At 34.9% G+C, this 17,782-nt stretch overlaps 1 protein-coding gene across 1 annotated transcript in view; it reads left to right on the top strand.

Annotated features, from left to right (window-relative positions):
- The window catches only part of LOC123534581 (clathrin heavy chain 1-like), a 28,663-nt gene extending 11,631 nt beyond the window's left edge, over window positions 1-17,032 (top strand). Inside the window, exon 9 of the mRNA XM_045316891.2 lies at window positions 1,656-17,032. Within this exon, the coding sequence (XP_045172826.1) occupies window positions 1,656-1,793 (138 nt within the window). The 3' untranslated portion in view covers window positions 1,794-17,032. The remainder of the gene's footprint in view (window positions 1-1,655) is intronic.
- The last annotated feature ends 750 nt before the right edge of the window (window positions 17,033-17,782 follow it).

The following is a 17,782-nucleotide window of genomic DNA, read 5'->3' as shown; positions in this document are numbered from 1 at the left end:
TGCCATGTTTATTTTTGTTTGGATAGGGTCAATAAGACGTTATGATGGAAAATATGATGAACATTTTTCATACGAGTTGTACAGAACCATAACATCATCTGGTGTTTTGACGTCATAATTTACATCATTCTTTTCACTAACCAGTCTATGCTACAACTGTTATTTAACACACAATATACAATGCTCGAGTTTCTTCTTTGTTTAACTGACAGACAAATTGTTTATTTTGGACTTAGTGCCATTTTTAGCTCATCTGATTTTTTGAAAAAAAATGATGAGTTATTGTCATCACTTGAGCGGTTGTCGGCGTCGGCGTCGGCGTCGGCGTTGCCTGGTTAAGTTTTATGTTTAGGTCAGCTTTTCTCCTAAACTATCAAAGCTATTGCTTTGAAACTTGGAATACTTGTTCACCATCATAAGCTGACCCTGTATAGTAAGAAACATAACTCCATCTTGCTTTTTGCAAGATTTATGGCCCTTTTGTACTTAGAAAATATCAGATTTCTTGGTTAAGTTTTATGTTTAGGTCAACTTTTCTCCTAAACTATCAAAGCTTTTGCTTTGAAACTTGGAATACTTGTTCACCATCATAAGCAGACCCTGTACATCAAGAAACATAACTCCATCTTGCTTTTTGCAAGAATTATTGCCCCTTTTGGACTTAGAAAATCAGTTTTCTTGGTTAAGTTTTATGTTTAGGTCAGCTTTTATCCTAAACTATCAAAGCTATTCCTTTAAAACTTGCAACACTTGTTCACCATCATAAGCTGACCCTGTACAGCAAGAAACATAACTCCATCCTGCTTTTTGCAAGATTTATGGCCCCTTTTGGACTTAGAAAATATCAGATTTCTTGGTTAAGTTTTATGTTTAGGTCAACTTTTTCTCTTAAACTATCAAAGCTATTGCTTTAAAACTTGCAACTCTTGTTCACCATCATAAGCTGACCCTGTACAGCAAGCAACATAACTCCATCCTGCTTTTTGCAATAATTATTGCCCCTTTTGGACTTAGAAAAATCATTTTCTTGGTTGAATATTATGTTTAAGTCAACTTTTCTCATAAACTATCAAAGCTATTGCTTTAAAACTTGCAACAGTTTTTCACCATCATAAGTGGACACTGTACATCAAGAAACATAACTCTATCCTGCTTTTTGCAAGAGTGATGGCCCTTTTTAGACTTAGAAAATCATGGGTAGGACAATATTTCTATTATACAAAAAAAATCAGATGAGCGTCAGCACCCGCAAGGCGGTGCTCTTGTTCAACAGTTACGTAATGGCGGGTAGCTAACCTAACCGCAGTGTTCCTGGATATCTGTACCAGTACAAACCTGTTCTGTGCAATAAGTAACTGCCAACTTCCCCAGAGGTGGAAGATGAATGATTTCAGACACAATGTCTTTTATCTGTTGTTTTGGAGAACATACACCAGGCCTGTGGATCGAACTCACGACCGTGATCCATAGATTTGCACTCTCCCAATTGAGCTATGTAGGTGGACAACAGACAAAATGAGACTTGATGGGATTATTTACATCAGGCACTGGTATAGTATATATAATGTGTAGGAAAAAGCTGTCCACTACAATGTACATACAGAAGAATGCCACATTGAATGCATCAATTCATATTTGCTTCTCACTGAATTCAGGTGCTTGCAGTTGATATAAAGAAAGACACATTGATCAAATTTGTGCGAGATACAGCTAAGAAAGGGAACCAGGCAGACAGATTGGAAAGGGCAATAGTCACAATCAATGAGCCAGGGTCCAGCTCACAGATTCCATAGAAATATGGTAGCAATGCTGTCAAGTTTTATTATGTCTTCTGTTATTAATCCACAGACTTTAAGGTCTGTGACATTTTCTAATCTTTTGGATCATTTGATATAGCATTTTCTATTGAAGTACATGTAGGTATTTGATATATAACTGTTTTACTTGCCGGTACATTTGTTGAACAAATTTTGAGCAAAGTTTTTCTTTGTGGTTTCTAAATTAAGCATGATGTCCAGTCCCTATACATGAGACTTTTTAAAAAAACTTAATTTGAATAATATTGTCATATGCTTGGTATATTTTCATACCTTGCTTTCATTTACATTTAAATATACATGTACATATTTTAAGGTAACATTTTTTTACCTCTTTTGTGTAGAATTTTTGTTGGTAGAAGTTTTGTTTATTTTTCGCTACTTATATAGTGTTTGAATTTCAGTCATTTATTTTTGTGTGTATAAGATGAAAACTTGTAATACTGTACACATATGAGAAGTCAATCTAGTCTTGTTATGTCTCCCACCACACAGTGGTGGGGAAGACATGTTGATTTACTCCTGTCTGTCTGTGTGTGTGTGTGTGTGTCTGTTTGTCGTGTGTCTGTCACAAATCTTGTCTGCACTCGTAATAAGTTCAACATTTCTCACCCTACCTTCACCAAACTTGAACAAAATGTGTTTGACCATAAGTCCTCAGCCAGATTCGATAACTAGCCAAATCGGCCCAGGCACTTCGGAATTATGGCCCTTGAATTAACAAAAATTGGCCTTTTTACTCTTGTCCGCACTCTAAGTTGAACAGTTCTCATCTGATCTTCACCAAACTTAAACAAAATGTATTTACCAATAAGTGCTCGGCCAAGTTCAATAATGAACCAAATCGCCCTAGGCACTTTAAATTATGGCCCTTGAATTACCAAAAATTGGCCTTTTTAATCTTGTCCCTGCTGTAAGTCGAACAGTTCTCATCTGATCTTTACCAAACTTGAACCAAATGTTTTTGACCATAACTCCTTGGCCAAGTTCATTAACTAGCCAAATTGCCTCAGGCACTTCAGAATTATGGACCTTGAATTATCCAAAATCAGCCTTTTTACTCTTCAAAGGTATATTTATAGTGAGTAAACAGTATATAAAGACTGACTTACTATTTAGATGATTAGGCAGTTGTGGGAGACATGCACTTTTCTCAAAAGCAGCTCTAGTTGATGGAAAAAAATGTTTTAATTTAAATCAATCAAAATTTAGGTGTAGTTTGCAGTATATATAAGTCAGGATTCTTCTGTGTGAAACAGGTTAATTTTTGGACAAAAATTTAGCTGAGGATATTGATCTAGCACGTTTTTATGTAGAAAGGATAAATTTTGTTTTCACTATAGCATCTGTTTAGTTTTAAATGATTGACCTCACAGTTGAGAAATTTGAAACACTGAGTATGTTTCTGTTTTGATAGATAGTTGTATGGTTAATGTGTCTTCTAATTATTCAAACAATCTCCTAGAGAAGCGATGTAAATGAGGGATACTGTGCACATTTTGTAAAAGTGATTTAGGATCTTGTACTCCTGTTAAGAAGTATGTCATGGGAAGTATTCTATATTTTAGCTGGTAAGGGGTTATAGAATGTTTAGTAGTCATATATTCAAGTTATTCTCATGCTGACTTAAATATTCCAACAAAAAAAATCAGATGAAGTCAGAGATAGTGTCAAACTTTAATTTTTAATCCCCCGCCAAGAATGGTGGTGGGGGAGGTTATAGGAATGGTCTCCATACATCCTTCCGTAACATTTTGTGTCCGCTCTGTATCTCCTAAACCCCTTGAAGGATTTTTATGAAACTTGGATGAAATGATCACCTCATCAAGATGATGCGCAGAACCCTTGAGTCAGCCATGTCGGCTCAAGGTAAAGGTTTGAGCCTTCCATTTAGTGTCTGCTCTGTATCTCCTAAACCCCTTGAAGGATAATCATGAAACTTAGGTCAAATGATCACCTCATCAATACAATGTGCAGAACCCATGAGCCAGCCATGTCAGCTCAAGGTCAAGGTCACAACTCAAGGTCAAAGGTTTGAGCCATCCATTTCGTGTCTGCACAGTATCTCCTAAACCCCTTAAAGGATAATCATGAAACTTAGATCAAATGATCACCTCATCATTTGTGTTAAATTGTAGTCAGTTTTTGGCTGATATAAAACTAGAAGTAGGTAGAGGTATACAGTAAAAGGGATAAAAAAAGTACTTAGGTCTGCAATAATGCATTTTGCTCAACTGGATTCTACCGGGCAAGATCACACTTGGTGCAAACACCTTGTAGTGTCACAGCCCGAAATCCACTCAAGCAGAATACAACATTGTAGATCAAGGTAAAGTTATAAAAACCCTATTATGTTTTAAGAGAAATCAAGGAAATACCTTGTTAGGTAAAAGATGGATCAGACAATAGTGAAGCTACCTCTGCAGATATATGATTAAGTGTGATTGATGTAAAATTTCACTTTTTGTGAAAGTGTTCTGACTGTTTTAATAATAAACAACTATGTGCAATAGCTTTTTTGAAAGTGTCATATACAGTAGTAGTGCTATTCATTTTTAGTGCTTACTTTTTATGCCCCCGAAGGGAGGCATATAGTTTTTGAACCGTCTGTCTGTCGGTCTGTCGGTCTGTCAGTCTGTCGGTCTGTCCGCATTTTCGTGTCCGGTCCATATCTTTGTCATCGATGGATGGATTTTCAAATTACTTGGCATGAATGTGTACCACAGTAAGACGGTGTGTCGCGCGCAAGACCCAGGTCCGTAGCTCAAAGGTCAAGGTCACACTTAGACTTTAAAGGTCATTTTTCATGATAGTTGGGCGTGTCCGGTCCATATCTTTGTCATCGATGGATGGATTTTCAAATAACTTGGCATGAATGTGTACCACAGTAAGAAGACGTGTCGCGCGCAAGACCCGGGTCCGTAGCTCAAAGGTCAAGGTCACACTTACACTTTAAAGGTCATTTTTCATGATAGTTGGGCGTGTCCGGTCCATATCTTTGTCATCGATGGATGGATTTTCAAATAACTTGGCATGAATGTGTACCACAGTATGACGACGTGTCGCGCGCAAGACCCAGGTCCGAGAGCTTAAAGGTCAAGGTCACACTTAGACTTTAAAGGTCATTTTTCATGATAGTTGGGTGTGTCCGGTCCATATCTTTGTCATCCATGGATGGATTTTCAAGTAACTACACATGAATGTATGGCACAGTAAGACGACGTGTCGCGTGCAAGACCCAGGTCTGTAGCTCAAAGGTCAAGGTCACACTTAGACGTTAAAGGTCATATTTCATGATAGTGCATTGATGGGCGTGTCCGGTCCATATCTTTGTCATTCATGCATGGATCTTAAAATAACTACGCATGAATGTGTGGCACAGTAAGATGTTTTGTCGCGCGCAAGACCCAGATCCGTAGGTCAAAGGTCCTAAACTCTAACATCGGCCATAACTATTCATTCAAAGTGCCATCGGGGGCATGTGTCATCCTATGGAGACAGCTCTTGTTTTATTTTTAACATAACATGTCCAGTATTTTGATAGATGCAATTATTAGTTGAAGGCAAAACTACATTGTGAGAGATGATGTGTGTTTTGTGTCTGACATATTTCAACAACCCGTCGTTACGTGACTGAAATACTGTTGAAAAACGGTGTTAAACCCAAAACAAAACAAAAATATTTCAACAAACTTTGATGGATATATATAGGAAAAACCATGTAAAACAATTTATGAACTTTCAAAAATAATATTCAAAACATTACAGATGCCTGAACGTCCTCAAAACAATTTTTTTTTTTTTTTTTAAGTTTTTGTTGAATTGATTCATTGCAGTAACTTTACAATTAAAGTTTAAAACATACACAGACCAGATTTGCTGCACCATGAGAAAACCAACATAGTGCATTTACGACCAGCATGGATCCAGACCAGCCTGTGCATACGCCCTGTCTGGTCAGGATCCATGCTGTTTGCTTTCAAAGCCTATTGCAGTTTGAGAATCTGTAAGCAAACAGCATGGATCCTGACCAGACTGCACAGATGCACAGGCTGGTCTGGATCCATGCTGGTCGCAAATGCAATATGTTGGTTTTCTCATGGCGCAGCTCAATGATGGTCCACATTCTGGGAAAAGATATTCATTGTCGGATATTTAAGCATTGTTTGACCCGCTGTAAATATTGATTGCCTGTATACATGGCCTCACAGCTCCCTTCTAATAAATATTACTAGACACATCTGAAGGTCTGAAGCTTTTATCAATATTGTTATACAATTTTTCCTTAAAAATCCAACAGCAAAAAAGCATGTTGTCTCAGACTTCTTAAACCTTTAAATGTTATGTAGAAACTGCCAACAAAGTAAGGGAGACAATATGCTTTATTATCCATAAACATGGTAAGAGTAACATCCCTTAGGGTCACATCATCTCCATCATCTCCATCAGCTTAGCTTTTTTCCTGATCCCAAATTGTCTTCTTTAGGTCAGTAGTTAGAACTGTGCAGGTGGTTGATTCTTAAAGTTCAACTGAGTACTTTTCTGATATTTTTGTAGATGTTTTAGAAAGCAATTTGCCAATGTATTTAATTTATACTGATTCTTTTAGCTTAATTGTAATAAAAGCTTGAAGCTTATTTGAATCACTCTGAAGTCTGCTTCCTGGACAAAACAGTACTGGTGTCATATGAGACAGCATCGTCATAACCCTAGTGGGGCCCGAACCCACAACCTTCAAGTTCAGTGGTAGACAACTTAAACACTAGACTGCCGCTCCCCTTGATTGAATAGCAGAGTTTGTTATTACCTGTATGATACGCTGTTTCTACTCTCAGCTTGGCACTCATCAAGGTGTAAATCAGGTGTGTAGGAAGGATTGGCTGCAATCAAGGGATATATGAACTATCTAGGCATCTCCTTATAAAGGGCTATTTTTGGGCTCTTACATGCAGTTTAATAGAATTATTACTGAAATGTTCCAGAAAATCTGCCACATTGTGACTGTATATATAAATTATAATGGTGTAGTTTTTAACCCTGTACATTACTTACATGTAAATGAATGATTTTTATGCATTGATGTTTTAATTCAGTTTTACAACTGATGCCAATTAATTGTATGCTCATTCTCATTGGTTTATTGCCTTGTTGCAGTAAGTGTATATCTATTGAGTGTCATATTTATTGACCTCTAGAATGTCATATTTATTGACCTATTGGAAATATATTCACATACCTACCTCTTAGTGTGAACTTTGATTATGTACATTAAGATGTTTGTTTGTTTTCTTTTTTGCTTTTTCATATTTAGCATATTTAGCATATTTAGATATATACCCGGTAATTAGCATACTGAAATATATACCAGTAAACAGTATGTGTAGAGAGGTGTAATGTTTACAAAGGGAGGTTACTTGCTTGTCAGCAAATGCCTCATAAAATTTTATTTATGGCAGAATTATTTTTTTGCATGTTTGCATGTTACTATTCTATACATTTGATGGTCCTGCCCAGTTATGTTAACCTTTAGCATACGTCTGCTGGAAATGTCATCTGCTAAAATTGTAAAGTTCATTCAATTTGCTCCAAAATTGGAAGAAATATTGTCAGAGTAGCAAACAGCTTGGAACCTGATCAGACACCGATTTTATCGGCGTCTGATCTGGTTCCAAGCTGTTTGCAAAGGCTGTTAAATTCACCTGCAGCAGGCTAAAGGTTAATGTAAATAGACAAAATCAGGTGTCTTACAGCGTCTTTTACAACATACTGGTAGTTCTGAATGTTTGTTACGCTGGAAGTTAAAGCTTATTGTGATTTATCTGAATAATGTAGAATGAAACCTGGGTGCTGTATACAGAAACATGAAACATGCTAAACCTACAGTGTCAGCTGATAAAACTAATCTGCCTAAGATTAAAGATAATAACAAAAATGTTTGCACATAAAATGATCTAATATTATGTGAAAACATCAGCTTCAACAAGAGTCCTTTCTATCAGAGAATTAAGCAATGAACTGACCAGTATGTGATGATAAAGCAGTAATTTACAACTGTAAGAAGTTTCATTAAAATTAACGTCATAGAATTTTGTCATTAATATACATCTATGAAAATGTCAGCGAAATTGTGATTTTCTCATAGACTAATTTTATTAAAAAAATGCAAGGTCCAAACTTTTGAATCAGTCTTGCAAAAAATCAGTCACAGGACCTGTTTGTTTTACTAACTAATTGAGCCGTGCCATGAGAAAACCAACATAGTGGGTTTGCGACCAGCATGGATCCAGACCAGTCTGCGCATCTGCGCAGTCTGGTCAGGATCCATGCTGTTCGCTTTTAAAGCCTGTTGGAATTGGAGAAACTGTTAGCGAACAGCATGGATCCTGACCAGACTGCGCAGATGCGCAGGCTGGTCTGGATCCATGCTGGTCGCAAACCCACTATGTTGGTTTTCTCATGGCACGGCTCAATTATATTCTTGAAATGTAAAAAAGGAATTTTATCTAATTTAGTAGTGTGGTGTTCAAAGATTAACTTGTTTTAAAACCTGAATGAATATCTTCCTTTTAATTTGTACCACTTTAAAACTTCTGCAAAATTAAATGAAATCATACAGGACTTATGTAGATATGTGGAACATCTATGTTATAGTTAGTTGAGGCACTATAGACTTATGTATCCTTAATCTTAGACAAACTTTGTATACTGTAGTCTGCACTATTGGTGCATTGAAGTTTGTGGTGCTAACAACCTCCTTAGGTTTACATTGATTCCAGTGAAAATTGTGTAGATGTGCACAACATACTTGTTTTGGTCAGGTCAGATAGACTTAGATAAAAGAAATGTATTTCCTCTGACAAAGCAGTATTGCTGGAGTATTTATGACATTTATTAATAGATCTAGATCCTGAACATCAGCTGTTTCTTAATTGATTTTACATTAAACCTAAGGAAGGTCGGTGCACCTGGTGTTCCTCCACCAACAATGCTGGAAAGTTGCTATATGACCTATGATTGTGTCGGTGTAAGGTTAAACCCAATGAAAAAACATTTAGCTGTTTATTTCAGTTGCAAACATGTTTACCTGTAAGAACGGTGCAAACATTGCAACAAGTGCACACATTGCAACAGATGCAATATATTGATGTTTTATAAAAACTACATGAAAAGAACCATCCCTATGCTTAAGGCCTGCACAGCACTTCATGTGGAGTATAATGCTATGCATTCACTAAAATCTTAAAGGTTTCTGTCTCTTTTTTTATCACATTTAAAAAAAGAAATATACAGTGTTTTTTGCATTAGTCTTTAAAATCTCTAAAAAGATAAAATGAAATTTCATAAAACATTATTCACCACATAAATTCATCTTGGTTGACTTTAGTATTTTCTATCCATTATTTATATCATCATACAGATACATATTTCCTGTTATTTATGTCAAAGGATAAATAGGTAAAACACTCAAAAGTTAGACCATCTTTTCCATAAGACCACCGAGGGGCCTCAGTGGCCGAGTTGTTAAGATCGCTGACTTCAAATCGCTTGCCCCTCACTGTTGTGGGTTCGATCCTCACACGGGGCGTTAAATTCTTCATGTGAGGAAGCCATCTAGCTGGCTTTTGGAAGGTCAGTGGTTTTACGGATGTGCCCGCCCGTGATGAAATGATGCATTGGGGGGGGGGGGGCACCTAGGGTCTTCCTCCACCATCAAAGCTTGAAAGTCGCCATATGACATAATTGTGTCACTGTGACATCAAACTGAACAAGACCAAAACAATCATAAGACCACCATTTTGTTTTTAAATGATAACTACTGCTAGTCATTCAAGCTGTTTTCAAAAATGACTGTGTCAGTTTTAGTGTATGAAGTGTGAGTACATTGAAATTGATACATGCTAATTATGCAGTTAACTCCCCGCACACACACACACACACACACACATTCTCTTAAAGAAGAGGGGCTATATTGTTTTGCTTTAAAGAAATAGTCAGTCTCTTTGTGTGTCATCAAACTTCATATGAACAAGGATTAATGCCTTGGTTCGCTAGATGATCCCTATTGTTTAAGATGACAGGGACTTAGGCTGAAAACTAGACATACAATGGTCAAACTTTGTATGATGATATCTAGTTTATAACTTTGTAGTTATTTTGCCAAAAGTCAAGGCCACAGAGAACTAAGTATCACCTTCCACTCTCATATCTTTGTATATATGTAGTTTGGGGAGGGGGGAGGGGAAGGTACATAAGCATGTTAATTCAAGTTTGTCCCATGATACTTTTATATCGTTAAGTTTTCTTTTTAGTATATTTTCAGTTTGTCCCAGTTATAATTGTACAAATAAATTGAATAAATAAAGACTGTCCTTGATATTATATATTTTATTGATCAGCTGTGATTGCATGTTGGTTAAACTACTCATGCTACAAAGAATTATAATATATAGGCTGAGCTTCGAGAGTCTGGCTATGATTGACAGATAAACACAGCTACAGTAGCACCTCCTCTTCACTTGAATTAAAACTTGCATAACAATGTGAAATTAAAATAAACAGCAAAATATTGGTGCTAGACAAATTCTGTCAAAGTGTCACTTTAAAATATCTGAACATAATAATTTAATTCTGAAAATATTACAAGTTAATATTGATAAGTTTACATCCTGTGTGTTCTGCACATATCCTAATCATTTGTTGATTGTACACCAGTCTAAGTGTCTACAATAAATATGTAAGGTAATTAAATTAAATGTTAAATAAACTAGAGTTAATTACCACATCCTCTATCAATGAAATTCCAGTGTTAGTTGTTGTGAGTTGAATTAAAACATTGTGTAACAAAAATCCTTTTTTTTAATGAAATTAATCAATAAATTTGCCTCATGTAAACATTCAAATAGTTAGATTTTACTGTGGTATATTCTTGTATTTATTTAGTCTCATTTGTACACAAAATACTTGAATAATTATTTCTATATTCCATATATTGCATAATGTAAGTATATCTAACTCTAAGATAATATCATATTTTTGAGCTGGAAGGAAGTCTGGATCTTTTGTTATTGTTTTGGGAAGGTATTTATTTATTTCATTAAATTTTTTCTTATTGAACGATCAAAGTTTTTAAACCAAAATTTTGCACCATATAATTCATTTACAAACGTGTTTACCTGCAATAGATAAAATATTTCAAAGCTATGTTATAAGCAGGATACCATCTTGCTTGCAAGACCACCATTTATTTCTCAATTATACTTACTGCTAGTCTGTCAAGCTGTTGTTTTCATTTAAAACTGCAAGTTTTTAACATTGTTTAACACTACACGTTTAGGCCATACATTAAAAATAAGGCATACTACAAAACATGGAGTGGAGTCATGGAGTGGAGTGGTGGAGTGGAGTCAAAATTGGAGTGGAGTCATGGAGTGGAGTCTAATTTGGAGTGGAGTGGAGTCAAAATTGGAGTGGAGTCATGGAGTGGAGTCAAATTTGTTTTATCAATAATATTTATTTATTGATATTTTTATAACTATTCAACATAATAATGCTTTTGTCTTACATTGATTGTAGCCACACAGAACAGAGGGCTTGGTCAAATTGTTAATTGTCAGTATATTTTATCTCATTGTTTTTTAAGAGATTTTAAAGCATCACATAGATATGAAATACAAATTTATTTATTTGAGAACAGTTGTAAACAAATCAAAAGGCGGTCAACCCATGGGAACATATTCAAATAGACCACAGTATAAAATACTGGTAAAAAGTAATAACCAAGTTTCCAAAACTAAGTTCCAACTGAACAACTGTAGGACATGTTCTAATTACTACTTGATGTATTCTCTGATGGGTTGGGTATAATAATAGACATTATTTTTCATAACCTTTATCAGTGAACAAATATAACACTCCTCATCAGTGTTTTTTTTTTATTGAAGTTTGTTGTTTTTGTTGTTTTACTTAACAAATTTTTCACTTGGCCTTAGATCATTTTCAAAACTTGTTGACAGATATATTATGAGAACCTTTCAGTCCCATTCTAAAAACCAAATATCAATATCAATTTACAAGTTTAATTATCTTATTAGATGAATTATTTCAACAGTATTTAATTTAAATTAAACGAGGAATTTATGAGTCAGATAAAATTTAGATATTTAAACTTGTTACATAAATAATTTAATATTTGTGATTATGCATTATTAGTGTTTGATATTGCAATATTGACTACCGTTTAGCTCGGGTAAATAAAAAAATAAGTAGCATGCATGTTGGTGTGTTAAATTCATTAATTTTATTGCTGACAAAATTTCTATTGTATCAACCCGCGACCTGCAGCCCGAAGCCCGCAATTTTGTGTACATGTATATATTTTGCGGGCTGCAGGTTGCTACAATGAAACATTTTTCCATTATAGGAACCCACAATTTAGTGTTACTGTATTAAATGGTTGCACATTTTTACTCGAAAAATGAGAAGTTGAGTACAATAAGCCTCTGCAATTTTGTCAGATGTGATCATGATCGTTGAAAAAATTCTTGTATTTTAAGTTTACACTAATTTCTTTATTTTCGATTGCGAAACAAGTTCTTACAACTTATAATTAATCGCTAGCGAGACTCATTTCAGATGGAATTAACCTCGAGTTAAGATGTTTTAGTTGTCTTGTAAAATGAAAAACGCAATAAGTGTTTAAAAACAAACTCAAACTCAAACTCATCACAAACTGCTGTATCTCGTACAAAAATGATAGAATTATGAGATTTCACAAGTTATTCTATTATTCTGAGACCTGGATGCCCAGGTCAAACCGAAGTTATGATTATTTTTTGATATGCTCCAGTAACCAGCGTGTACACCTCATTCAAATAATTATTTTTCTATAATTTGGCTTTAACGATTTTTTTATTCCGATGTTACTTTGTTCCCAAAAAATTGCTTTACAGTGTAAAACCGCACTGAAAAATAACCACCAGTTAAGGAACTACACATGGAGTAGCATTATTTATTGAACGACCCTCGTATTTCTGAGTGTCAAAAAGTTAGCAATTTTTGAAATCCATCTGTTTGGGGTGCACAGATTTTAGCAAATTTCTGATTTCCTGACTTATGTAATGATAACACATTCTTATGGTACATTACAATTTTATTTACAAATATTAGCGAATTTTTACAATTTTCCAAAATTTCCACCTTGCTAAGTTTACCACTTCTACGGTATGTTTCTGCGCATCCGAAACTGTCTAATACTTGGATTTTTCATTGATTTTCACCATTCTGTGTTTATCACAGGTAGCTAAATACCTTCTGGAAATATATTGGGCAAATAATTTAGTTAATTTATTACTATTTCATCTATGTACACACATATTAAAATAAAATACAATGCACATATAATCTTAAAATCTCAGCCAAGTTTGATTCTGGGCTACACCTGTATACTGTAAGTCAAGAGTTGTCGGCCCTTCAATGTAACACAATTTGTTACGTATCACCTTGTTAGATCTAGTACATCACATGTATCTTGATTTCTTTTGGAATCCTAATCATATTTATATACAATATGAAGTGATCTTAAGATCTAGATCTAGATCAGGAGTGATTACAAGGCAAATCAGACTAAAAAGTCTAGCAGAGTCAGAGCTATAAGGCCTTGATCTATAAAAAATAAAATGATTCCCACATTTACACTTTCATTTCTGCATCAATCCAAATGATATGAAGAATTAAAATCTGGTGCAAGTGTGATGGTAAGATCGTTAAGAAATGGGCTGTTGCTTGTAATGTTTAAAAGAAAATTCTCTTCAAATGGTCACATTGACCTAATGATTCCAATAGCCCCTTCATCCGAGTGGTCTCAAATGCATTTCACAGATAAGAAACATGTATTTTATAAAGTTTCACCTAAAAGTCTGTTACTTATAATTAACAAGAAAAAAAAAAAAGAGAAAAATAACATGTTATCTCCGTGTGATGAACATTTAATATATAAATGCAAATGCCATTTCAAATTTAAATAATAAATCCAGTGCTACATCAAAAAATGCTACACATTTTTTTCATCATTTTTAATTGGAATTGACACCACTATGATAATGCACGTCCTTTCTCCTGTCACTTAAAATGAAAATTAATGTAGGCAACAACCATCCAATATACCCTAATAAAACCTTTAAATATTTAATCAACCGCATGGTAGGTGTTAGAAATACATGGAACTAGAACATAAATATAGACACTACATTTATTTTTTCAGAAATATATTATATATATACTGACTCGCATTTTCTCTAAAGGGCAATAAATCAATTATTTTGTTAACAGGAATTTAGATGGAGCTTCACAGGCTTAATACAACATTTCAAAATTTTGACTCAATGACTCCATTCCAAATTTGACTCCACTCCAAAATTTGACTCCACTCCACGACTCCACTCCAATTTTGACTCCACTCCACCACTCCACTCCATGACTCCACTCCACGACTCCACTCCATGTTTTGTAGTATGCCTAAAAATAAAGTGTAAACTTTCTTTGCCTTGATAGGCAATGAAAACGAAAATTACAGTGTCAGTTTTGGGTGTGTGAAGTGTAAGTACATGTACATTGTAACACCGCACCCCTCCTCCCCCCTCCCCAACAGCCTTTACAGAATATAGGCTATATTGATTTGCTTAATATATTAATCAGTCTGTTTGTATACCATTTAATTTCAGGTTAATAACTTAGGTACACTTTGAAAGTATTTTAGGGGAATGGAGTCACAGTGTCCCCTCCACCACACAAATGAAATACAGAGGACAATTGAGCCTTTTGCGATGAAACTTCATGTTACAGTGGCCTGTAGTTAGTGGGTGACCCCTATTGTTTTGAAGGGTCAGTACCTCATTGATCAAGGCCATGGTGACCTTGAGACTAAAACCAGTTTCTGATCAATAATTGGAGAATTTTTACATCCGTGGTTATACATCTTTTGAATTATTGCCTAGTTTTGCTAGATGATCCTTATTGTTTTAACTTGTCTCTACTTATTATATTGTTTATTATCATTTACTTGTGACAGCTCATCTTGTCTGTGCGGGAGTGGGTGGGGTGCATACACACTTCTTGATGTAAGTTACCCGTAGTCCCATGATCTTGTTACACTGTTTATCTCTGTGTTTTCATTATATTTTGTTTGAACATGTACAGTTAGGTTTTACTGAAGTTTATTATTGTATTTATTTAGTCTCATTTGAACTCAAAATGTTTTAATTTTATATACTGCATAATATAATCATATCTCAGTTAATATTATACTTTTGAGCTGAAAGGAAGTTTAGATCTTCTTTTATTGATAAGGGGGATGGAGGTGCTGCTTTAAAGTTATTTCAGTGGTAGGCCACGGTTAAACCTTGGTGAAAATTGTCAATAAGTACATCTATTTATTTAATTTCATATAACAGCTTATATATTAACTCATTAAACTGAGATATTGTGCTGTTTGAAATTGAAAAGTTTATGTACTGTTCAGTTCAAATTGGCAAAAATATTGATTTTTTATAATCATTCAGTTCGTTTTTAATATGGACAGGACGTACAGCATAAAACATATCACAGATAAAATCATTGGCTTTCTAATGGTATCTCAATGCTGAAGAAAATTGCCTTCAAATAGCGAGAAAATTTAAAAACCTCAAATTTTTACATAGAGAAATGAACAAAAAATACATGTTTGTGAATGTGATAAAACTTACATAATGCTACAGTCTTTCAGAACCATACTTGAAATGGTTCTATTCAGTTCTGTTAGTTAATACTTTTTCAATGAAGGGTATTAGAATGCTCAGATGTTCTGATGTACTTGTGGGGGAAGATGGGTTTCATTTGAGAACAATACCACAAAATTCTTCACTACTTTCACATGCTAGTTTTGTAAAACATGTTTTGTAAATATTTTAATGGGATTAAAGCTGGTGCTCAAACAAAAGTACCAATACGAAATGCACATAATGGTACCTTTGGTAAATAAAACATTTATTTGGTTCCCCCTCTCCAACCAACAAAGAGGTGGCATATTGTTGATTGTTGTGCATATTGCTTGTCTGTTGGTCGGTTGGTGAGTCTGTCAGTCAGTAGACAATTTAAATTTCAGCCAATAAATAAGGGTATGATAGAGCTGCCTGAAGTCAGTAGAGGACCCATATTGTTTTAGGGGTCAGTAGGTCAAAGGTCAAAATACCAGTGACCTCAAGTCTGATCATTATCTGGAGAATACGTTGGCCTCTGGTGTAAATAACATCATAGGATGATTATGCGTGTAGTCAGTAAATGACCCCAGCTGTTGTTGAAGTCATTAGGTCAAGGTCACAGCATATAGTCAGTAAATGACCCCGGCTGTTGTTGAAGTCATTAGGTCAAGGTCACAGCATATAGTCAGTAAATGACCCCGGCTGTTGTTGAAGTCATTAGGTCAAGGTCACAGCATATAGTCAGTAAATGACCCCGGCTGTTGTTGAAGTCATTAGGTGAAGGTCACAGCATATAGTCAGTAAATGACCCCGGCTGTTGTTGAAGTCATTAGGTGAAGGTCACAGCATAAAAATTGCCCCGAACAGGCCATCAAGTTGGGCATATTTGTTTTACAAACAGCTCTTGTTTGATAAAAAAACTTTCGAAATTATTGATCAGTGGTAAAAGGTTTCAGCATCTTGGTGCAGAATATTAATTTTGAGCATAGCTTCGGATCGTCAGAAAAGCATGCATTATAATACAGACCTGCTATTCAACACAAAGCACAAGGTCCTTTTCCTGTGTTAGCATAATGTCTGTCTACTTATTTCAAGTCCCAATATCTAGTGCTAATAAAGATGGAATAGAGAAAGGTTAAATAATGTCAGCAGTTTGTACAAGTTGTGCATCTAAGTTTTAGACAAAATCCCCAAAAATGCATTCTTTGTTTGTTATATGCAGTGTGAAGTATATGGTGTGATTGATCATACATTTGTTTTCCTGTAAACTGTTTAGTACATAATACTTGTATGTATACCTTATAATGTAGATAGTGTTACTTCTAGTGTACAGCAGCTATATTTGTTAATGCTCGTTTATTAGGTATATATGTAAATACCGCTGTCTCAAAGCTTAATCTGTACAGTGTTTTAGCAGATTTTACACTGTAGATAATAGAATTATGTATCTTACTGAAATAAACTGTATTTGTTGAGTTGTAACTGGACTTGTTCTTACTATTATACAAGTACAAAGACGTAAAAAATGGTACTGGTAGTTCCATCCCAGCTTTATATGGGTAGTTCTAGTACTGGTCAGCGTGGTGTCTGGTTAGACCTATGGAATCATATGTCTTTGGCCTGATATTCCAGTGAGGCAGTACTGTAAAGTTGGGTATTGATACCATCATTTATAGGACAGAATTTTTTTTTAAAAAAATGCTAGAGCTTAAGAAATACTTTTTATAAATCATCAATACAAAATGAGCAAAATAAAGTGACTCCTGAGTGAATCTCGAGGTCGGAGACATTTAGGGTTATTAATAAATACGACGAATGCCCAATAAGGTTATTAAAATCAGTATCAGTATTAGAATATTTGTAACTTTGCAGATTATGGATTTAGAAGAAAAAACCTGGTATTTTGTTGATTCTGAAATTAACACCCACAAATTGGTAATTTTTAGCTCACCTGAGCCAAAGCCTCAGTGACCTCTTGATGTCCGTCGTCCATCAACAATTTCTAAAAAAATCTTCAAAAACTACTAGGCAGATTTACACCAAACTTCACAGGAATGATCCGTGGGTGCTCCCCTTTCAAAATAGCCAAAAATCTCAATGGCTATATTGTAAATTTCAAATCTTTTTCTTCAAAACCTTTGGGCAGATTTACGTCAAACTTCAAAGAAATGATCTTCGGATGGCCCCCTTCAAAGAAATGATCTTTGGATGGCCCCCTTTCAAAACTGCCTA

Source organism: Mercenaria mercenaria, chromosome 12 (assembly GCF_021730395.1).
Source record: "Mercenaria mercenaria strain notata chromosome 12, MADL_Memer_1, whole genome shotgun sequence".
Classification (NCBI taxonomy): domain Eukaryota; kingdom Metazoa; phylum Mollusca; class Bivalvia; order Venerida; family Veneridae; genus Mercenaria; species Mercenaria mercenaria.
The sequence above is the reverse complement of the archived record's forward strand: the minus strand, read 5'-3'. Positions and strand labels throughout refer to the sequence as shown.